The sequence below is a fragment of the Schistocerca gregaria genome, chromosome 5, assembly GCF_023897955.1.
Source record: "Schistocerca gregaria isolate iqSchGreg1 chromosome 5, iqSchGreg1.2, whole genome shotgun sequence".
NCBI lineage: Eukaryota > Metazoa > Arthropoda > Insecta > Orthoptera > Acrididae > Schistocerca > Schistocerca gregaria.
In genome coordinates, this window is record NC_064924.1 from 285,184,934 (window position 1) to 285,206,631 (window position 21,698).

Genomic DNA, 21,698 nt, shown 5'->3' on the forward strand with positions numbered 1-21,698 from the left:
TCCATCTCTGTTTGCTCGTTATCAACTGGCTCGTGAACAACGTGTGTCACTCCTATCGTGTATCTTCACTGGTGACAAGAAATGGTGACTTTATGTTAACATAAGGAAAAGAATGGAATATCCAAATAAAGGAGCAACTCCTTGCACAAAGACCAGAAAAGATAATGTTAAGCATCTGGTCGAACAGTGAAGAAGTGGTGTACTACAAATTGCTTCCCCGACTTGTAACCATCACTGTTGCCGTTTATTGTGAACGGCTGAGACATCTTAGATACACAGTGCAAGAACAGCGAGCGACCAGGCGGACCGCGTGAAGTGATGCTACTCCGTAATAACGGCCGTCCACATTCTGCTAGACCGACAAACAACACCGTACAGGAGTTTGGTCGGGAAGTCATTTCGAGTACACCTTATTCACATGATCTTGCACATTCAGATTTTCACCTTTTCCGCTCTCTATCGAACAGCCATTAAGGAACTTTCTTTGCAGATAAAAATGCGCTTCGAACATGACTCGACGACTTCTTCGCCTGAAAACGACTTTATTTGTACAATCGTGGTATCGAAAACTTATCCCAGCGTTGGCAGATTGTTGTAAATAGTAAAGGAGAATATATTATTGACGACTAAAGTCTCTGTTATGTGATTACATTAGATTAGATTTACTTTCGTTCCAATTGATCCGTAGTGAAACTTTTTATGGCTGCTGGCAAGTTATTGAAAATGTGTGTTCCTGAATAATGCACACCTTTTTGTACAAGACTAAGTGACTTTAAATCCTTGCGAAGATTATTCTTATTTCTAGAGTTGATTCCATAAATTGAGTTGTTCGTTGAGAAAGTGATATATTTTTAATGACAAATTCCATTAAGGAATAAATATATTGGGAAGCAGTAGTTAGTATCCCTAGTTCCTGTGTTATGTTTGATGAACTTAAGGAAAAACGCTACGCACTTTTGCACCAACGCACTATACAAATATGTTCATCAAGAAACACTCCTATTGTCCCACAATTTTCGTTCTACTGAGAGCGCACGATTTTTAGTTAGAGGCATGCTAACTTTATGAAAATTGTATTTTCCAGGCGTTCACAGAGAACTTACCTTTAACCCTGTACAACTAGGACTGTTGATATTTAAAAAAATACCTTGAATCCGATATGTCGATATTTAAAAATATTTCATTGTGGTCCATCGATACATCGGAGAAGAATCGATATATCGATATGCAGACGGAAAAGTCATCGAAGTACCAGCGTATAAAAGTATCGGTTGCACAAATACACTGCCGATTTTGGATCTGCGTAATTAAGTACTGATTTATTATTAGATATTCACTACATCAACAAGCTAACTGCCTGCTTATCCTCCTTAGAGCACGAACTGAAAGGGAACTGATGCACGTTCACGCTTGGCGACAACTACTTTACAACAATGGTAACTTCATGTAAGCGGTACAACTGAGGGTGTCCGTCATTCGGTTTCGTCGCATATCGGGTCTGTCCACAACGCTCCATCCCAAACTATCCTCTTTTTTCATTTCTGCCAACGCCAGCGAGCTAGCAGCTGTAGTATCAAAATTGAGCTGTGAAGTTAGATGTTGCGGTTTTTGTTGGTTGCCGGCTGGTCCCGGCGGAGGTTCGAGTCCTCCCTCGGGCACGGGTGTGTGTGTTTGTCCTTAGGATAATTTAGGTTAAGTAGTGTGTAAGCTTAGGGACTGATGACCTTAGCAGTTAATTCGCATAAGATTTCACACACATAAACACTTTTGTTGGTTGCGCCGAGCGTCGATTACGCCAGTATTTCCCCTCACACGTCTCCGTCCACCTCAAAGACCAATCTCGTCATTTAAGTTTTTGTTCATCATTTTCAGCGAATGTTTTCGAAGAACGCCGACGTGAAGGAATAGCACACTAGTTGAAATGGTTCAAATGGCCCTGAGCACTATGGGACTTAACATCTGTGCTCATCAGTCCCCTAGAACTTAGAACTACTTAAACCTAACTAACATAAGGACATCACACACATCCATGCCCGAGGCAGGATTCGAACCTGCGACCGTAGCAGTCGCACGGTTCCGGACTGCGCGCCTAGAACCGCGCGATCACCGCGGCCGGCTCAAATCTAAACTCATGGCTTCAATGTGTACAGTATAATGTATAATTAATGTTTCGCGTCACTGTCTCAAAAATGACTGCCGTCTGTTGGCAAATCTGCAGCGGTGCTCCGTGATCTGTGTCCCAGTGCAAACACTCCACACTAATGCATGTCCGGCGGTGACTGCCGTGAACACAGTGATCTTGTCCGTCACATGTGGCGAGGGTGCGTCACTGCTCTGTCATAGTGTCACGGTGAGGCAGTGTAGTGTCCCGGTGTGAAAGCTCCAGTTCAAACGAATGTCGGTGACTGTCGCTGATGACCGTCACTAGTGTCCCAGTGTGAAACGAGCCAAAGATTGTACGTGTTGAAAGCTCAAAAAGCAGAAAGACTCCTTCACACAGCGAAATAAAAATAAAAATTTCGGCACACGATATTGCCACTGTCGTATCGATATACAGGGTGTTACAAAAAGGTACGGCCAAACTTTCAGGAAACATTCCTCACACACAAAGAAAGAAAATGTATTATGTGGACATGTGTCCGGAAACGCTTACTTTCCACGTTAGAGCTCATTTTATTACTTCTCTTCAAATCACATTAATCATGGAATGGAAACACACAGCAACAGAACGTACCAGCGTGACTTCTAACACTTTGTTACAGGAAATGTTCAAAATGTCCTCCGTTAGCGAGGATACATGCATCCACCCTCCGTCGCATGGAATCCCTGATGCGCTGATGCAGCCCTGGAGAATGGCGTATTGAATCACAGCCGTCCACAATACGAGCACGAAGAGTCTCTACATTTGGTACCGGGGTTGCGTAGAGAAGAGCTTTCAAATGCCCCCATAAATGAAAATCAAGAGGGTTGAGGTCAGGAGAGCGTGGAGGCCATGGAATTGGTCCGCCTCTACCAATCCATCGGTCACCGGGTCAGTTATTGAGAAGAGTACGAACACTTCGACTGAAATGTGCAGGAGCTCCATCGTGCATGAACCACATGTTGTGTCGTACTTGTAAAGGCACATGTTCTAGCAGCACAGTTAGAGTATCCCGTATGAAATCATGATAACGTGCTCCATTGAGCGTAGGTGGGAGAACATGGGGCCCAATCAAGACATCACCAACAAAGCCTGCCCAAGCGTTCACAAAATCTTTCTTGATGACGTGATTGCACAATCGCGTGCGGATTCTCGTCAGCCCAGACATGTTGATTGTGAAAATTTACAATTTGATCACGTTGGAATGAAGCCTCATGCGTAAAGAGAATATTTGCACTGAAATGAGGATTGACACATTGTTGAATGAACCATTCGCAGAAGTGTGCCCGTGGAGGCCAATCAGATGCTGATGGTGCCTGCACACGCTGTACATGGTACGGAAACAATGGTTCTCCCGTAGCACTCTGCATACAGTGACGTGGTCAACGTTACCTTGTACAGCCGACATTAGGGTTATCGTCAACTGCACGAAGTCCTCGTCGTTCTAGGTCTTCCCCAGTCGCGAGTCATAGGCTGGATGTTCCGTGCTCCCTAAGACGCCGATCAATTGCTTCGAACGTCTTCCTGTCGGGACACCTTCGTTCTGGAAATCTGTCTCGATAGAAACGTACCGCGCCACGGCTATTGCCCCGTGCTAATCCATACAGCAAATGGGCATCTGCCAACTCCGCATTTGTAAACATTGCACTGACTGCAAAACCACATTCGTAATTAACACTAACCTGTTGATGCTACGTACTGATGTGCTTGATGCTAGTACCGTAGAAAAATGGTTCAAATGGCTCTGAGCACTATGGGACTCAACTGCTGTGGTCATTAGTCCCCTAGAACTTAGAACTACTTAAACCTAACTAACCTAAGGACATCACACACATCCATGCCCGAGGCAGGATTCGAACCTGCGACCGTAGCAGTCGCACGGTAGAACAATGAGTCGCATGTCAACAAGCACCGAAGTCAACATTAGCTTCCTTCAATTGGGCCAACTGGTGGTGAATCGAGGAAGTACAGTACATACTGACGAAACTAAAATGAGCTCTAACATGGAAATTAAACGTTTCCGGACACATGTCCACATAACATCTTTTCTTCATTTGTGTGTGAGGAATGTTTCCCGAAAGTGTGGCCGTTGCTTTTTGTAACACCCTGTATTGGGAAATCTTATCGCATGTGCTTATCGATAGTTTTTGGAAAGAATATCGATATATCGATATTTTACCAAAAGACCTTATGTACAACATACAATTTTGTAAGAAGTGAGCGTGTCGCAAGTAGTTGTGACGATGACGTGTGCTGCTGGTAGGAGCGCAGTCGGGCCCAAACATCCCCGTGCCCAGCAGCGGCGGTAAAGACTGCAAGGACCCGCCAAAGCACGCGTGTCTGGGCATGAGCTTCCTGGTGCTGGACCCGGACGCCTTCGGCGAAGGCTTCCGCCAGCGGCTGTCGGTCTTGCTGAGCGCCCTGCGCTGCGCGGAACCGGTGGACACTGCGCACCCCGTCCGCGCACCCGGCGACTTCTCCAAGAAATCCGCCGAGCAGTGCGACTGCCGCGGCGGCATCGCCTACGCCAAGCACCAACGCGCCGCCATGGCAAGTGCACAACTCACTCTCTAGTAAAGTAAACGTATGCCACATCACAATGAATGTGTCGTCAAATAGTTCAAATGGCTCTAAGCACTATGTGGCTTAACATCTGAGGCCAACAGTCCCCTAGACTTAGAACTACACTACTGGCCATTAAAATTGCTACACCAAGGAGAAATGTAGATGATAAACGAGTATTCATTGGACAAGTATATTATACTAGAACTGACATGTGACTTCATTTCCACGCAATTTGGATGCATACATTCTGAGAAATCAGCACCCAGCACAACCACATCTGGCCGTAATAACGGCCTTCATACGCCTGGGCATCAACAGAGCTTGGACGGCGTGTACAGGTACAGCTGCCCATGCAGCTACAGCACGATACCACAGTTCATCAAGAGTAGTGACTGGCGACGCCAGTTGCTGGGCCACCATTGACCAGACGTTTCCAATGTATGAGAGATCTGGAGAATGTGCTGGTCAGGACAGCAGTCGAACATTTTCTGTATCCTGAAAGGCCCGTACAGAGCCTGCAACACTCGGTCGTGCATTATCCTGCTCAAATGTAGGGTTTAGCAGGGTTCGAATGAAGGGCAGAGCCACGGATCGTAGCACATCTGAATTGTAACGTCCACTGTTCAAAGTGCCGTCAATGCGAACAAGACGTGACCGTGACGTGTAACCAATGGCACCTCATACCATCACGCCGAGTGATACGCCAGTATGGCGATGCCGAATGCACGCTTCCAATGTGCGCTCACCGCGATGTCGCCAAACACGGATGCGACCATCATGATGCTGTAAACAGAACCTGGATTCATCCGAAAAAATGACGTTTTACCATTCGGGCACCCAGGTTCGCCATTGAGTACACCATCGCAGGCGCTCCTGTCTGTGATGCAGCGTCAAGGGTAACTGCAGCCATGGTCTCAGAGCTGATAGTCCGTGCTGCTGCAAACGTCGTCGAACTGTTCGTGTAGATGGTGGTTGTCTTGCAAATGTCCCCATATGTTGACTCAGGAATCGAGACGTGGCTGCACGAACCGTTACAGCCGTGCAGATAAGATGCCTGTCATGTCGAGTGCTAGTGATACGAGGCCGTTGGGATCCAGCACGGCGTTCCGTATTACCGTCCTGAACCCACCGAATCCATATTCTGCTAACAGTCATTGAATATCGACTAACGCGAGCAGCAATGCCGCGATACGATAATCCACAATCGCGATAGGCTACAATCTGACCTTTATCAAAGTCGGAAACGTAATGGTACGCATTTCTTTTCCTTACACGAGGCATCACAAGAACGTTTCACCAGGCAACGCCGGTCAACTGCTGTTTGTGTGTGAGAAATCTGTTGGAAACTTTCCTTATATCAGCACGTCGTAGGTGTCGCCACCGGCACTAACCTTGTGTGAATGCTCTGAAAAGCTAATCATTTGCATATCACAGCATCTTCTTCCTGTCGGCTAATTTTCGCGTCTGTAGTACGTCATCTTCGTGGTGTACCAATTTTAATAGCCAGTAGTGTATAATACGTATTGATTCACGGGTATATACATTATCTTATTTTTAAATGTACTTTGTCGAGTAGAAGAAATACGATTTCTGAAATACATGTTCGTATTTCGGTTTTAATGTTTTCCATTGTATTTTCTGAAGATATGGTAAAAAACAGAAAACTGTTATTGGATCCTGCAGAAAATAAAAACTTGTAACCCCTTCAGATTGTAAAACTATAGGTATTACAGTTCTTGTTCACGCATTTCCAGACCTCTTCATCAGCGCTCCACATAAGGGTAGAACTGGGTGGTAACTCGGTTGTTTTGCCTGCTGGGCAAGTCGTGGTTTGGGATTGGTGTGGGGGTGGATTAGTGGAACCTTCCTCTACTTTTTCTGAGTGCAAATTTCACTAGGAGCAATTTACAGGATACCTGTGTGACTGTGTCCCGTGCGGAATGAACTGGAGCAAAAAAACCTTCTAGGACATATTGCTGTGACGCAGTTTCCCGAAACACACTCAAGAGACTTTGTTCGCACAGTCCTGTGACGGTTTACCCTTACGACCTTACGAGAATAATCTGTAGGCAATACACAATGGCAGTCCCAAGAAAGAAAACCGATATGCATCACCTTGCTCAATGATGACTGTGGTCTTCACCTTTTCCGGCAGTTGTGAATGCACATGGTTTCCTTAGACCTGTCGCGTCTGGCTGCCCCGCTTGGCGGCGCGGTGTAATCAGAGCCTTAATCTCGGGGTCATAGTGAAAACCCAGCACATGTACATGGTGTTAGCCGAATAGAGAAGTCACTTGGATGAAAAAGCTGCAACATTTCCGCTGTTGCCTTTGTTCGGCGGGTTTCTTGAGAGGTTATGAGCAATCTTTGAACCAGCAGGTCAAGTCAGATGTTACGAGGGTCACTCCAAGAGAAATGCACACTATTTTTTTAAAAATCCATCTTTTATTCTACATGTTTGAAAGTTTTACAGTGTGTAGATACATCCTTTAGGAACAATATTTTCATTTCTCCACATAATTTCCATCCCACTCAACTGCCTTACGCCATCTTGGAACCAGCGCCTGTATACCTGCACGGTAAAATTCTGGACCAACCTGTTGGAGCCACTATCTGGCAGCGTGCACAAGGGAGTCATCATTTTCAAACCTTGTTCCATTAAGAGAGTCTTTCAGTTTCCCAAAGAGATGATAGTCACATGGAGCCAGGTAAGGACTGTAAGGCGTGTGTTTCAGTGTAGTCCATCCGAGTTTTGTGATCGCTTCCATGGTTTTTTGACTGACATGTGGCCATGCATTGTCATGCAACAGCAAAACATCCTGCTTTTGCCGATGTGGTCGAGCGCGACTCAGTTGAGCTTGAAGTTCCTCAATGTCGTCACATATGCATCACAATTTATGGTGGTTCCACTTGGCATGGTGTCCACAAGCAAGAGTCCTTCGGAATCGAAAAAAAACCATAGACATAACTTTTCCAGCAGAAGGTGCGGATTTGAATTTTTTATTTTCTTGGGTGAATTTGCATGATGCCACTCCTTTGATAGCCTCTTCGTCTCTGATGAAACACGATGGAGCCATGGTTCATCACCTGTCACAATTCTTCCAAGAAATTCATCCCCACCATTCTCGTACTATTCTAAAAGTTCGTTGCATACCGTTTTTCTTGTTTCTTTTTGAGCCACTGTCAACATCCTGGGAACCCACCAGGCACAAACCTTTTTTAACGCCAACACTTTCAGTATTCTGCAAACACTTCCTTCTCCTATCCCAACGTTGCGTGACAATTCGTTCACTGTGATGCGTCTGTCAGCAGTCACCAATTCGTTAACTCTCTGCACATTGTCTGGAGTGTGTGCAGTACGAAGCCTGCTGCTGCGAGGACAATTCTCAATATTGCCGTGCCCGCTTTCATCACGTAACGTGCTTGCCCACCGACTAACTGTACCGCGATCAACTAACTGTACTGCGATCGACAGCAAAATCTCCATACACCTTTTCAACCTCTTGTGGATGTTTCCCACTGTCTTGTTTTCACAGCACAGGAATTCTATGACAGCACGTTGCTTCTGACGAACGTCAATTGTAGCAGCCACCTGGAAGACATGCTGTGACGGCGCCACTCGCGGGAACAGGTTGAATTGAATTTGAAAACAAGCGGGAAGGATGTATCTACTGCAAAACTTTCACACATGCAGAATGAAAACTGTATTTTTACAAAAATAGTGGGCATTTCTTTTGGAGTCACCCTCCTAAAAGACTGATCCATGACTGAATTTCACTTTTTCCACTATCGCCTTGATTACTGAATGCAAGTGGCTCCCAGATTTTTAGAAATGCATTGTCTGATACATCATTCTTCGTTATGCGATCCTTTTTTACCACAGTGGAAACTGCTGTGTCACTGGCGTTCATAGTTGCATCACACTTCCACCAACTGAGTGTGGTCTGTTCCAGCTTTGTTCTCCTTCAGATGCAGAAAACGTATTATCGAACAATACTCCAGGAGAGAAATCAGACTGTCGAGATTTCTAGAGGTTTTAAGAGTAGGCCTACAACTTCCCGGCCTAGCAACTCAGAAAATTTTACCACCGCCTTCTGACATTGTGTGGAAAAACGAGAAAAAATTTGCGCACTGGCGGTGAAACGCTCCTGTAGGCTCTTAGATCCTACAGCCATCTGTAATTTTCCGTTGCACAGAGATCACCTGCGAAGTGCGATCCAGTTTTGAAATTCCACAACATTCTCTTCTTACACTTGCTGCTAGTCGGTATCTATCACACATATTGGCTTTCTTGAAAGTGATCCTGATTTGTATGTGTGGCGAGGAGAGTGGTTTTGCAAAAATCGTAATTTTCCCACTCGCTGTCGCTAGGGACGCCCTGTCTCACACATCTAGTAATGTACACTGATAGCCGAAACATTATGACCACTGCCCACCGCGACATTGGATGCCGCCTGGTAGCGTTGCGGGAACGTTACGCGGTAACAAAAGTATGTAAGCAAAGCAGAGACGGACGGGTAATTACCCTAGCGAAGATATGGGCTGCAGATGGGAAAATCCATTGAGATAAGCGACTTTGACAAAGGTCAGATTATTATTACACAGAGCCAATAGACGAGTATATCTCGAAAACGGCGAAGCTGGTCGAATGTTCACGTGCTACTGTCGTGAGCAGCTATGGAAAGAGGCAGAAGACAGTGAAACTACCACTACGCGCTAAATGGTTAGGTGTCCACCATTCTTCACAGAACTGTTCTGTAAAGTGGTATAGATGGTGACCTGTGGCATCTCTGCCGAAAGAGCACAATACTGGTGCACAACCAAGTGTTTCGGAGCACATCGTTTAAGGTACATTGTTGAACATGGAGCTCCGCGGCAAACCACCAGTACATGTTTACATCTTTGGCCAACGACATCGTCAATTATGGCTGAAATGGGCACGGGACAATCGGGATTCGATCATCGATCAATGGAAACATGTCGACTCCTCGAGTTAATCATATTTTTGCTACATAAGGTCGATGGTCGTCTCCACAAGCGCCGACATAGAGGTAAAAGGCGGCTCGAAACGTATAGTGCACCACAAACGCGGGCTGATGGGAGCAGTATTATGCTATAGGAGACATTCTCCTGCGCTAGCATGGGACCTGTGATGGTAATCGAAGACATGCTGACAGCTGCGAGCCACATGCATCCCTACTTACTTGATGTCTTCCCCGATGGGGATGTCATCTTTCACCAGTATAATTGACTGTGTCTCGGAGCAAGAACTATGTTACAGTGTTTTGAGGAGCATTGTAGTGAACTCACGTTAATATCTTGCTTACCAAATTCGCCTCATGTAAATCCTTTGGAAACCACCTGGGTTGCTATCGGGCGCCATCACCGCATACGCAAATCAGTGGCCTGTTATTTACGCGAGTTACATGACCTTTGCATATACATCTAATGCCACACATCTCCACAAAACCACCAACAAACTGTCGGATCCCTGACACGCAGAATCAGTGATGCCTTTCGTTCCAGAGACGGACAAACAAGCTATTGATCAGGTGGTCATAATGTTTTGGCTCATCTGTGTAACTGACCTGCACACATAGCAAAGTAAGCCCATTGGAGGCCCAGAACGGTAAAACTAAATAAGGCTCCCAGTCTGCCTAGAAATTGATGTTTTTGTAGGGTACATTTTGTAAAAAAAAAAAAAAGAGTTATGTAGATACAATGGCTGACAAAAAAAAGTCAAGAGTGTGTAATGTGTGTTCTCTTCGCTCTAGTAATTGTAATACAGAAATGGGTGAGAAACTTAGAATATGAATCAGCCTGTAGTACAGAAACTACTGGGCATAGTGCTAAGCAATACTAATGAATAGAGTAAGAAATTACATTTTCTTTTATATGTTATGAAGCAAAGCTTGTTCAGTCACAGTATTTGTTAGTTTCGTAACCTTAGTATGAGATAACAATTATTATTGATAGTATTGTAGTACACGTTTCTCTGTGTCTTAATTTTACTGAAATGATCAGTAATGTCGTTTACATTTATTTCATATAGTTGTTTTTGATTCACTGTACAGCGAAGTATTTTTTATTATTTCAGTTTAGAAAAATTTCTCTTACGTGATCCGACAGAGACACAAATGGTCAAGAGATATTGAATTCGATATTGCAGTGTCAATGTTAAAAAGAACGATGTAATGCTGCATCGTTCTTCTTAACAACACGGGCACTCGAATATTGTATTTATCCACCGACACCAGGCAGACTTTCGGTTAAAATGCCCTTCCATGAATGGGAGATAGGTAAAGGGTGTGCGAAGACAGGTCTGCCCATGAGTCGCGTACGGATAGACAAAGTTCTTAAGGTGACCGTTCGTGTAAAACGGGAAATGCAGATTCGAGTCCCGATTCGCCACAAATTTTCGTTGTCATTGTCTTATACAGCTGATTGTTGGTTGTATTCGCAGCTGGGAATACATTTCATGTAAATGTTGCATTATGGGTGATATACAGGGTAAGGCGTCAGTAAGTCCTATTTCATTATAAACTGAAGGATTTATTGGCCTGACGAATTAGCAGGAATGCCAACAATCGCACCAGTTGCACGTAGATGCCTATGTTATTGGAAGCTTCAACCATGATTCTTGTTTCAAAAATATGGAAAATTTTCATTATTTCTTTTTAGCCATTACCATTCTTACAATTTTTACATAAATTTGTCCATACTTCAAACAGTGACTGACGAATTTATTCTTGAACTGATAATAATGAGCTATTTCACCTGGCATTGTTTTATTTACCTTCCTTCTTCCTCATTGGTCAATGTTAATGCCATATCATTGCGCTTTTAGTAGCCAAAAGTAACAGCATTGCTATCATTGTATTTAGATTTGTGACTAAAAACTGATTCAGGATTTTTAATTTGGAGAGTCCTTAATCCACAGTCGCTTTTGGAGGCTGTATCTATTTTTCGACTGAATGTACTTCCTCCAGTACTGTGCGACCAAAAGTGGTGTAGGCCCAAAAGATAAAATCGCATCACACAAGGAGCTAACACATCGCAGATATAGCATCAAGGTTTGCCTTGGATGGATCTTGCATTTGTTTCCACGGTGTTTTCTTTATTTTTTTATTTTTTACTTTAAATGAATTGTAAAGAGCGCTACAGCGAGTATGAGACAATCTTTTGAAACTTTTACCTGTGTTTTCTACAAGTGCTTCCCGTCTACGAGGGCGTACTGAAAAGTAATGCCTCCGAATTCTTTATGTGAAAGCCCTTAAAACTTTTTAAATAAAACAAACTTCATTAACATTCCACATCTTAATTCTTCATGTCTACATATTTGTTTCTCAAGATAGTCGCCCTGGCGACGAACATATTTCTGCCAACAAGACCAATTTTTTGATACCGTCACTGCAGAATGTTTGACCCTGTTTGCACCACTTCATCACTATCAAAATGACGTCCTCGGAGGTGTTCTTTAAGTTTCGGAAACAGATGAAAATCGGATATGGCCAAGTGCTGATTATACGGAAAATGGTCGATGGCAGTGAACCCAAGGTGTCGGATGATGATGATTTTTGGTTTGTGGGGCGCTCAACTGCGCGGTTATCAGCGCCCATACAAATTCCCAAACTTCGCTCAGCCCAATTTCGCCACTTTCATGAATGATGATGAAATGATGAGGACAACACAAACACCGAGTCATCCCGAGACAGATGAAAATCCCTGACCCCGCCGGGAATCGAACCCGGGACCCCGTGCCCGGGAAGCGAGAACGCGACCGCGAGAGCACGACCGCGAATTGTTGCTATATCATCATATGTCGACGCAATAATCACCATACACAGGTTTCACTTTTCTATGGATTTCAATTTGAGGCATGTTCTCTGCAGCTTGAAACTCACGCTATTGCTCACGCGCCAACGTAGTTATGTTCGGAGACCTGTAATGGCAGACGTTTGCAACTTGTATCAGCGAAGTAAAAAGTCGACACAGTGATATGCATGATATGTAATACCTCAACCCACATTGGGAACAGATTGCAAAATTCGTTAGCATTACTTTTCAGCACGCCTTCGTGTAAGTAGAAGACAAGAAGAACGAATATAGCTTCTTAAACTTTCAAACAGGTAATGCTAGAGAGGACATAATGAAAACGCATGAGCTCCACTACGATTTAAGAAATGATTAGCACAGAAACTGAACAGAGCTTGTGGACTGACTTGTCGAATTTTTCTTTGTGCGTCTCCATGCAGACTGGACTCGCATTCGGGACGACGGTAAATCCCGTGTCCGGTCATCCTGATTTAGGTTTTCCGTGATTTCCCTAAATCGCTCCAGACAAATGCCGAGATGGTTCCTTTGAAAGGGCACGGCCGACTTCCTTCCCCATCCTTCCCTAACCCGATGAGACCGATGACCTCGCTGTCTGGTCTCCTCCCCAAACGATCCAACCAATCCAACTTCTCCATGTACACTTTACACTAACGCAGACTGGTGATACCTCATAACCACGAGCCCTCCGCAACGCAATATCCAGACCATCTTGTTCCAGTCGCTGTTGAAAATCTCTTGACATACTCTCTGCAGTCTTTCCCGACATGAAGAAAAACTAAGAAGGATTTTTGAACTTCCACAACGTCCCCTTCTGTAAAGGCGTATTTCAATATTTGACTCACTTCGTCAGTTCTGCTTTCCTCGGGAGTGCCGTCAAAAATTATTCTGTAATATTTACCGTTCGTTATTTCTGGAATAATTTTTTACTTTACATGTTCACCCAGAATAAAACTAAACATATTTTGAATCCCTTTGGGCAAATAAGGCACACTCTACGACCCACCATCGGATACTTCAAGTTTTAAACAATGTTCTTCCAATACTGGAACATATTTCGCGATCAGTTGTGTCAATTGTAAGAAATTTACTCTGTTTTCCATGAAACGTCTTCATGATGAAGTGATGGAAAGCATGGGTTTGTCGGGCTAAAAACAGTGTAACATCTAAAAGCCGATGTTTCTCCGTTTCCTAGAAACATCATTAACAACGTTCTGATTATCTTTGTCAATGGTTTTATTAAGTTCCATAAAGAGTGTTTTCCATTTTTCTAAATTTGGTAGATGTTCAGGCCATGATTTATGATTTGATATCTTTGGATCCAATTTCTGCCGTTGTCAGAAGCCAGAAATAAATTTATTTTCGTTGGTTCGCCTTCAGAGACAATAACTCAGCAGCAAAAACACTAGTTTCTTTGTTGATGATCCATTTCCTTAGACATTTAGTCTCATTGATACGTGAGTAAAAGCATACCGAAGTTAGACAATGATGTGTTAAAGTGATCTTACTACATATTCAAAAGGTCCCTCCATGTTTTGATATACTTCACTACTCTTCTCAATAATTACAGTGCTCTGGAACAGGTACTGGATCAAGAGGAGTCAAAGTTAGATTATCAAAAATATGTAATTTTTTGAGAACTTTCGTTATTGGAAAATCATAAGTCTAGCTAAAATACTTTAAAAATGGATTGAAAACAGTCTTAACCCAAATAAAATATTTATTTGCAATGGCAACTGCTTTCGGTCAGAATGTGACCATCTTCAGACCATTTAGACCATTGTGGTAAGAGATTACAGTGAATAGAACAGGTGCTGTAGCTCCACAAACTCCCTTTCACCGACCCACCTATCATCATATTATAAAAGGTCTGAAGATGGTCACATTCTGACCGAAACTGATTACATCTGTTACTATTGGGAGCAAATATTTTATTGCGGTCAAAGCTATTTTCAATCCATTTTCAAAGCATCAGAAATACATCCATTCTCAGTAACTTTCTCATCATCACTACCTTTATCATCATTTCTTCAGTGTATTTTATATCAAAGTCTTCATGAAAATTACATGCCATATGCTTTTCATTTGTGTTTGTAATCTCAAAATCAATAATTTTCTATACGCCAGAGATAGATTCAACAGTACGAATAATCTTCCCTTCGCCATTTTTATTTTCTCCATGGGCAGAAAGGTAATTGTATAAAGATGCAACGAGTGATACCGGTACATCGGTGCATTCTTTACACTAAAAAAAATATTTCGGTGAGAGATAATGGCCTAGCGTCCACTGACAGTAACTTCTCTGTATGCAGCCTACCTGTAGGCTCGCACTAGGGAGTAGATAAGTAAATGCATGGTCATTTTCAAATGAATGCTATGGATAGCATTTCTGTCGTCGCTAATAATAAAGCCAAATTTTATGTGGATAAACAATTACGGTACTTCTTATTTTACTGTTAGATAAACTGTAATTTGTTTGTTAAACATCTTGAGTCTTCAGTTTATAACGCATTTTGATATAACAACAAAGTGTTATTTGCTGTAAAACAAGGTGAAGAAAGAAACTAACGTTTGTAAAGTATAATGGGACACCAAGCGCCTGTGCACTTCTGATCCTGATGATTTGTATTAGAAAATTTCGAGATAATAATAACATACATAGACATGTAGGTACTTACCTTTTGGGGTCTTGTTATATTAGGCTGTCCATTTCATTTTCATTGAAAAGGGAGACATTTAAAATAAATTAGAGAAAAACCTAGGACAATGAAGAAAGAAAAAAAAAACACGACACAAATATTGTATTGACTAAATTCGATACACATACAAGTTTACCTTTACAACATGCACTCAGGTGATCCCAAATGACTTGTTACAATTATTCTGCCACACTATCACTGTACTTTTCACTTTTATGTACTTTATCAAGAAGTGCATTTTCGTTTGAAATTGTATCACAAAAGTCAGTACACGATACACCATTAAAGTGTGTTTTGACAATGAGCAAGGCCCTCACTGCTTCAAATTTGATTCTGTTTTTCTCATCTGACCACAAAGAGTTCATTAACGAAAACACACGTTCCACAGCAGAATTTGACCCAGGAATTGTCCGACAAAACTCCAACAAATGAATCATGTTTTGTATGTTAATGTTTTTACTTTTGAAATAAGCGAATATTTTACACCATGTTGCACTAACACTTTCTTTGTCTCCTCCTTCACTTTTTATGAAGTTCTGTGCACATGAAAATTCATTGAACAGTTTGTCTTCGTCAACAGGAAAATTTGATACAATACTTTTCACAAAAACACAACAGACCTGAATATCTTTCCACTGTAGCTGCTCCCTTTCAGTATTAACCCAGTCAGATGCTTTAATATACTCAATGCAAGAGTCATAGGAGATGTCAGCATAAATATGAAATTGTTCTACAGTAATTTCACCCTCTTCTTCCAGCGTTCTTAAAGTCTCATGTACAAAGGATGTGAGAAATATTTCAGATTTTCTACATTGTAATTTGCCCAATAATTTGTTTATTTTGTGATAAACTTCCACTATTGTGATTTCTTGTTTCTCAATACATTTAATTGTTGTGGAGAACGGTTTTAGCTGGCTAACAAGAAAATGTAGAAGAACAATAGACACAGGGTTATCAAAGAATTGTTTAAGGATAACAAGACACTTATTAAGGGAAATGAAATATGATTTCAAAGCAGGAAATATCTCTACAATTCCTTCCAATACTGGTAGCAGAGATAGCCACCTTGTCTTGCTGTGCCCAAGTACAGTTTTGTATTCAGTTTCTGTAAACTTACAGAATGACTTCAGTTATTCAACCCTTATTGTATAAATGTGGAAATACTGGTAGATATTGTTTACAATAAATTGGCAGTCGATGGCTAGGCAATCTGAGCCAGTTTGTAAGTAATTGTGCACCACATGTGCTGGACAGCCAACACCTACTATATTATTCACTGTGTTCTGTTGAATTTTATAGAACAAATTGTTTTCTTTTTTTGTTCCTTTCCACTGCTTACCACCAGAATTTGTGTTAGTGTTGTCTGCAGAAACTGCAATCACCTTTCCCTCAAGATCACATTTCTTTAAAACCTGCAGCACATAATTCTGAAGCAAATCTGAAGCTTCTCCAGCTAAATTAACTAATTCGAGCACTTTCACTGTGATGCCATTTTCAGGGTGAAAATACCTGATAAGGAGAGGAACCCACTTCAAATCCAGATGATTCAATGTATCAATCATTACAGAAATGAATCGAGCACTTTTCAATTCATTTAAAACCTGCTGATCTGGGTACGGTGCTATAACATTTGAAATGATTGCATTACATTTCGTGTGTCCACATGTGAATTTAGGATTGAAAAGCTTTTTAACTACTGCTGTAGTATAGTCCATTGACTTAAAGCTATGTTTATGCATTGCATTGAGGTATGCAAACATAGCTTCTTGTGCTGCCAACTGCCTATCCATTTCTGTTACTGATTTTAAGTTTACATAGTAGTCATTCACGCACTTATTTGCTCTTTTCGTTTGATCACTCATGCGATGTTTCATCGTCTTAATGTGATTCTCAGTGTCAGACCTTCCACCATGACCAATAGCAAATTTTGATCTGCACAACGTACATTCTACAGTTCTCCACTAACAGTGAAAAAAGGAAACTCACTTTTTTTATATTGCTGTTAAAATTACACTTTCGTTTTGGCATAATGAAACAGTGACTGCACAGTGCAAAATATGAATAGTGTGCTGACGAAAGCCAGAGAGCAAGTATCAGTGGTGTAGAGTATCTCTGGACCGAAAGGACGGATTCAGTGGATCGATTTAGAAGAGAAGAATCTTCTTTGTTATTCGTACCCTATAGTGCGTTTAAAATTACTTGCGATTTTTGACAGTTCGGTACATGTTTGGGGTATGCTGAAAGTCATCATACGCTTCCTAGCGTAAATAATTGCACAGTTAATAGCAAGTCAAACAACCAGTAGCGTTAAATACTCCAGCCAAGCGGAATAATTAAAAACGGTACCTTTGAGCGTCCCCAAAAAAACTTTCGGGACAGCGGAACATTTTTGTAAAAAACGGGACTGTAACGGGAAAAACGGGACTAATGGACACTCAATGTTACATACATTATAATACAATCACTGAATTAACTCGGTTAACTTGTCACAACAAAAATCAAAGAAAAAATTAAGTTGATTGCTTAGTAGGCCCTATTTTTAATCGAGCCTTATGAAAAATGAAATGAGGTTAACACAAAACAGGTATTCTAGAGCACTGTTTGGATTTTCCCCATTCTGACGTGTATTCGCGTCCAGGAGAAGTCCCACAACTGCTACTATCTTCATTTGGTCTCCTAACAAGTTACAAATTATAATGTAATTTTACGACATTAAGATATAAATTTGATTGCCCTTGTTGCTGTTCTTGAATAGATATGTTGTTCCTTTTCTACGAAAGGAATCATCACATAATTTCTATGTTCGGATTGTTAATGCTTCGCATCGAAGCCGCCATAAAGCGAGCAGAGCTCCCTTTAAGGCGCTTCCTATAAATAGACAAAAATTTAAGCGATACTGGGTGTGTTTGGCTGAAAAAAAATCGTTTTTCTACGATTAGTTCAGGCCTATAAAGTCAAGATGACTTCAGTGTTAGTAAAAATCGTTGCTCATATCTATATGACTCTACTCTAGTTTATCTAGTTGGATTTTCATATTCATAGAATAGTTATGCATAACCTTTGAAAAAGCAGTGTTTAGAATGTGATACTTTACTTAAAAAATAAATAAAATACTGGTAAGCTGTTCACTGCACTCGTGCACGTATTTTTCAACTGTAGGCCTTTCTTATGTAGGCCTACACCTGTGTAGAAGGCATGCAGCAATTTGTCTCATCTACATATTTCCTTTCTTCCAGGAAGACATTGCTAAACGCAGTAAGATCAAGCCAATGCAGCCAAATACGTGATATAAGAGTGCTTGGATGAGTTCTTCAGGTACTGTACATCGTCTGTGTTTGCTTATAAGAACGTATTTCAAGAAAGCATGTCTACAATTTCTTGGAAATCCAATAAAACTACGTCTGCACAGTGTTTTTCTGTCAACTTTGTGTACGCTTTTGGCACTTTCGCAAGGAAAGTGCGTTTCGCACATGGATGTTTTTTCGGAAATGGAAGTCTCCTTCCCGTCCTGGGAAGTTATGCGTTATTATAGAGCGACGACAGCAATTCTATGCGTACAGAGACTAATCAGTATATTGTACATTTCTCTTCGTAATTTCTATCGATTATAAACAAAGCTCGCTGAAGTTCATATGCGAGGGCTATTCGAAAAGTAAGGAACGATAGGTCCCGAAATGGAAACCACAGTGAAAATCAAAACTACACTCCTGGAAATGGAAAACAGAACACATTGACACCGGTGTGTCAGACCCACCATACTTGCTCCGGACACTGCGAGAGGGCTGTACAAGCAATGATCACACGCACGGCACAGCGGACACACCAGGAACCGCGGTGTTGGCCGTCGAATGGCGCTAGCAGCGCAGCATTTGTGCACCGCCGCCGCCGCCGTCAGTGTCAGCCAGTTTGCCGTGGCATACGGAGCTCCATCTCAGTCTTTAACACTGGTAGCATGCCGCGACAGCGTGGACGTGAACCGTATGTGCAGTTGACGGACTTTGAGCGAGGGCGTATAGTGGGCATGCGGGAGGCCGGGTGGACGTACCGCCGAATTGCTCAACACAGGGCCAACATCCGGCATCATGGTGTGAGGAGCGATCTCCTACACTGGCCGTACACCTCTGGTGATCGTCGAGGGGACACTGAATAGTGCACGGTACATCCAAACCGTCATCGAACCCATCGTTCTACCATTCCTAGACCGGCAAGGGAACTGGCTGTTCCAACAGGACAATGCACGTCCACATATATTCCGTGCCACCCAACGTGCTCTAGAAGGTGTAAGTCAACTACCCTGGCCAGCAAGATCTCCGGATCTGTCCCCCATTGAGCATGTTTGGGACTGGATGAAGCGTCGTCTCACGCGGTCTGCACGTCCATCACGAATGCTGGTCCAACTGAGGTGCCAGGTGGAAATGGCATGGCAAGCCGTTCCACAGGACTACATCCAGCATCTCTACGATCGTCTCCATGGGAGAATAGCAGCCTGCATTGCTGCGAAAGGTGGATATACACTGTACTAGTGCCGACATTGTGCATGCTCTGTTGCCTGTGTCTATGTGCCTGTGGTTCTGTCAGTGTGATCATGTGATGTATCTGACCCCAGGAATGTGTCAATAAAGTTTCCCCTTCCTGGGACAATGAATTCACGGTGTTCTTATTTCAATTTCCAGGAGTGTATTTCATTTGCAATGGTTGGCTACACCTTCCAGCTACTCCTCTACACAGTTGCCGGTCAGACTTAGATATCTGTCGTAGCGTTGTACCAACTTTTCAAGCCGCTAGTGCTTTTCGACAATTTTCTGCTCTGGACTGCAGCTCGTTGTGTCAAAATATTGTATTCATAGCGATCGGTTCATTTGAGCAGAGATGAACCTCAGGGGCAGCCGTTTATGTGGCTGATCAAACACTTCCCATCGAAAACGCTGCAGGAGCATCTTCATTACCCCTGCATAGTGCGACCGAGAATTGTCGTGTAGAACGAACCACATGACAATTATGTTATACATCACTTGGCGGGAGACGCTAATTTCCAGCCATCTTTACGTTCTCACTGTGAGCTCAGAACTGAAAGAGCGTCATGAGGCGACCGACAGGCGTACTAGACACAGTTCCCAACACATCTGTGCAAAGCTTCATCAGATTTTCACCGTATTTTCCATTTCGCGACAGATCGTTCCCTGCTTTCTGAATAACCCTTGTACCATGTCACTCCTTTCTGAAAGTCCAATTCAGAAGATGATATCTAGTAGAGCTGAGAAAGCTTTCCTAGAGTGGAATTTTTAAATAAAGTATGGCTGTCGATCTTCTAAAATAATTTTTAGATTTTTACATTCACATCGAGAATTATTTGATGATTACGAGATGAAGCTAAAGGAGAAAAGAGACACCCAATACAGTGATGAGAATGAGCATGTGCAAAGCAGGGAAACTCATTTGCCTGAACTAGATATGCTGGGTACAGAATCTCTGTTTGGATTTCTAACAGATTCCTCGGCAAACTCCAACTGTGAAATTAGAGAAGTTTGTACAAAGTTTATGAAACATTATTGCAAGGACATTGAGCCTGTATTTATAGACAAGGTGGTGCAGTTCAAGTGCTTTATCTCACATTTAGAGGATGATGGAAAAGATAAAAATGCACCTGCCTATAAATCGTATAATCTGATTTTTGGTAGTATTGCATAATTAGCTTTCCTGAATGAATGACAGCATTGCAAGTATATAGAGGTCAGCTAATTACAAACTCCATGAACGAATGTAACTACCCAAAATTAAAACTAAGCAAAAACTGTGTTTGTTCATTAATGTCACAGAGCAGTTTAAATTCACTGGTGATTCAAAATAATGCAATGGAAAAGGTTAACTTTCAAGATGTTTTAAACGATTTTATATCTAAAAAACTTGGAGGAGATAATACCTATGCATATTGTGCTTTAGGAAAATATTCAATAAAATATACACATTTTTCCTTTCATTTGTTTCAGTTTTTTACTGAGTAGGGTGTTGGAATACCTTCATAATGTAGTAGAAAAATCAGCACAGTTTCATTGTGGCAGAAAAAAAATATTTTAGGAACTTAGAAAAGCGTAAAGTGGACGTGAGACATGCATTGCCTGGGCCACAATATGATTAATCTGGCCCTAACCATACGTAACAGCACTCCCTCCGTCTCGTCAGATGAGACAAAAGTATTCCTCGTTTGGTTTGGAGTTGGAGTCAGACCTCCAATGCATTGATTCCTTCGTCAATGCACAGGAATAAAAGTGTCTAATGCTTATTAAAATTTGTCTTTCTTTCCAGATTATGACACTGGTATGTGCCTTAAAATGCCACTAAACCCAAATTTTAAATTATTTCATTTTCTAACTGTATGTTTCTCAGTACCTTTTCGTGTTTCTATGAAGAGGGGCAGCAGCCTTTTCATCAGTTGCAGGGGCAACAGTCTGGATGAATGACTG

The 21,698-nt window shown here is 42.2% G+C and overlaps 1 protein-coding gene across 1 annotated transcript in view; it reads left to right on the plus strand.

The window, feature by feature from the left end:
- Positions 1-18,648, plus strand: part of LOC126272448 (uncharacterized oxidoreductase YjmC-like) — a 108,698-nt gene extending 90,050 nt beyond the window's left edge. The window contains exons 7-8 of the mRNA XM_049975324.1: positions 4,404-4,690; positions 18,474-18,648. Of these exons, the coding sequence (XP_049831281.1) occupies positions 4,404-4,690; positions 18,474-18,524 (338 nt within the window). The 3' untranslated portion in view covers positions 18,525-18,648. The remainder of the gene's footprint in view (positions 1-4,403; positions 4,691-18,473) is intronic.
- The last annotated feature ends 3,050 nt before the right edge of the window (positions 18,649-21,698 follow it).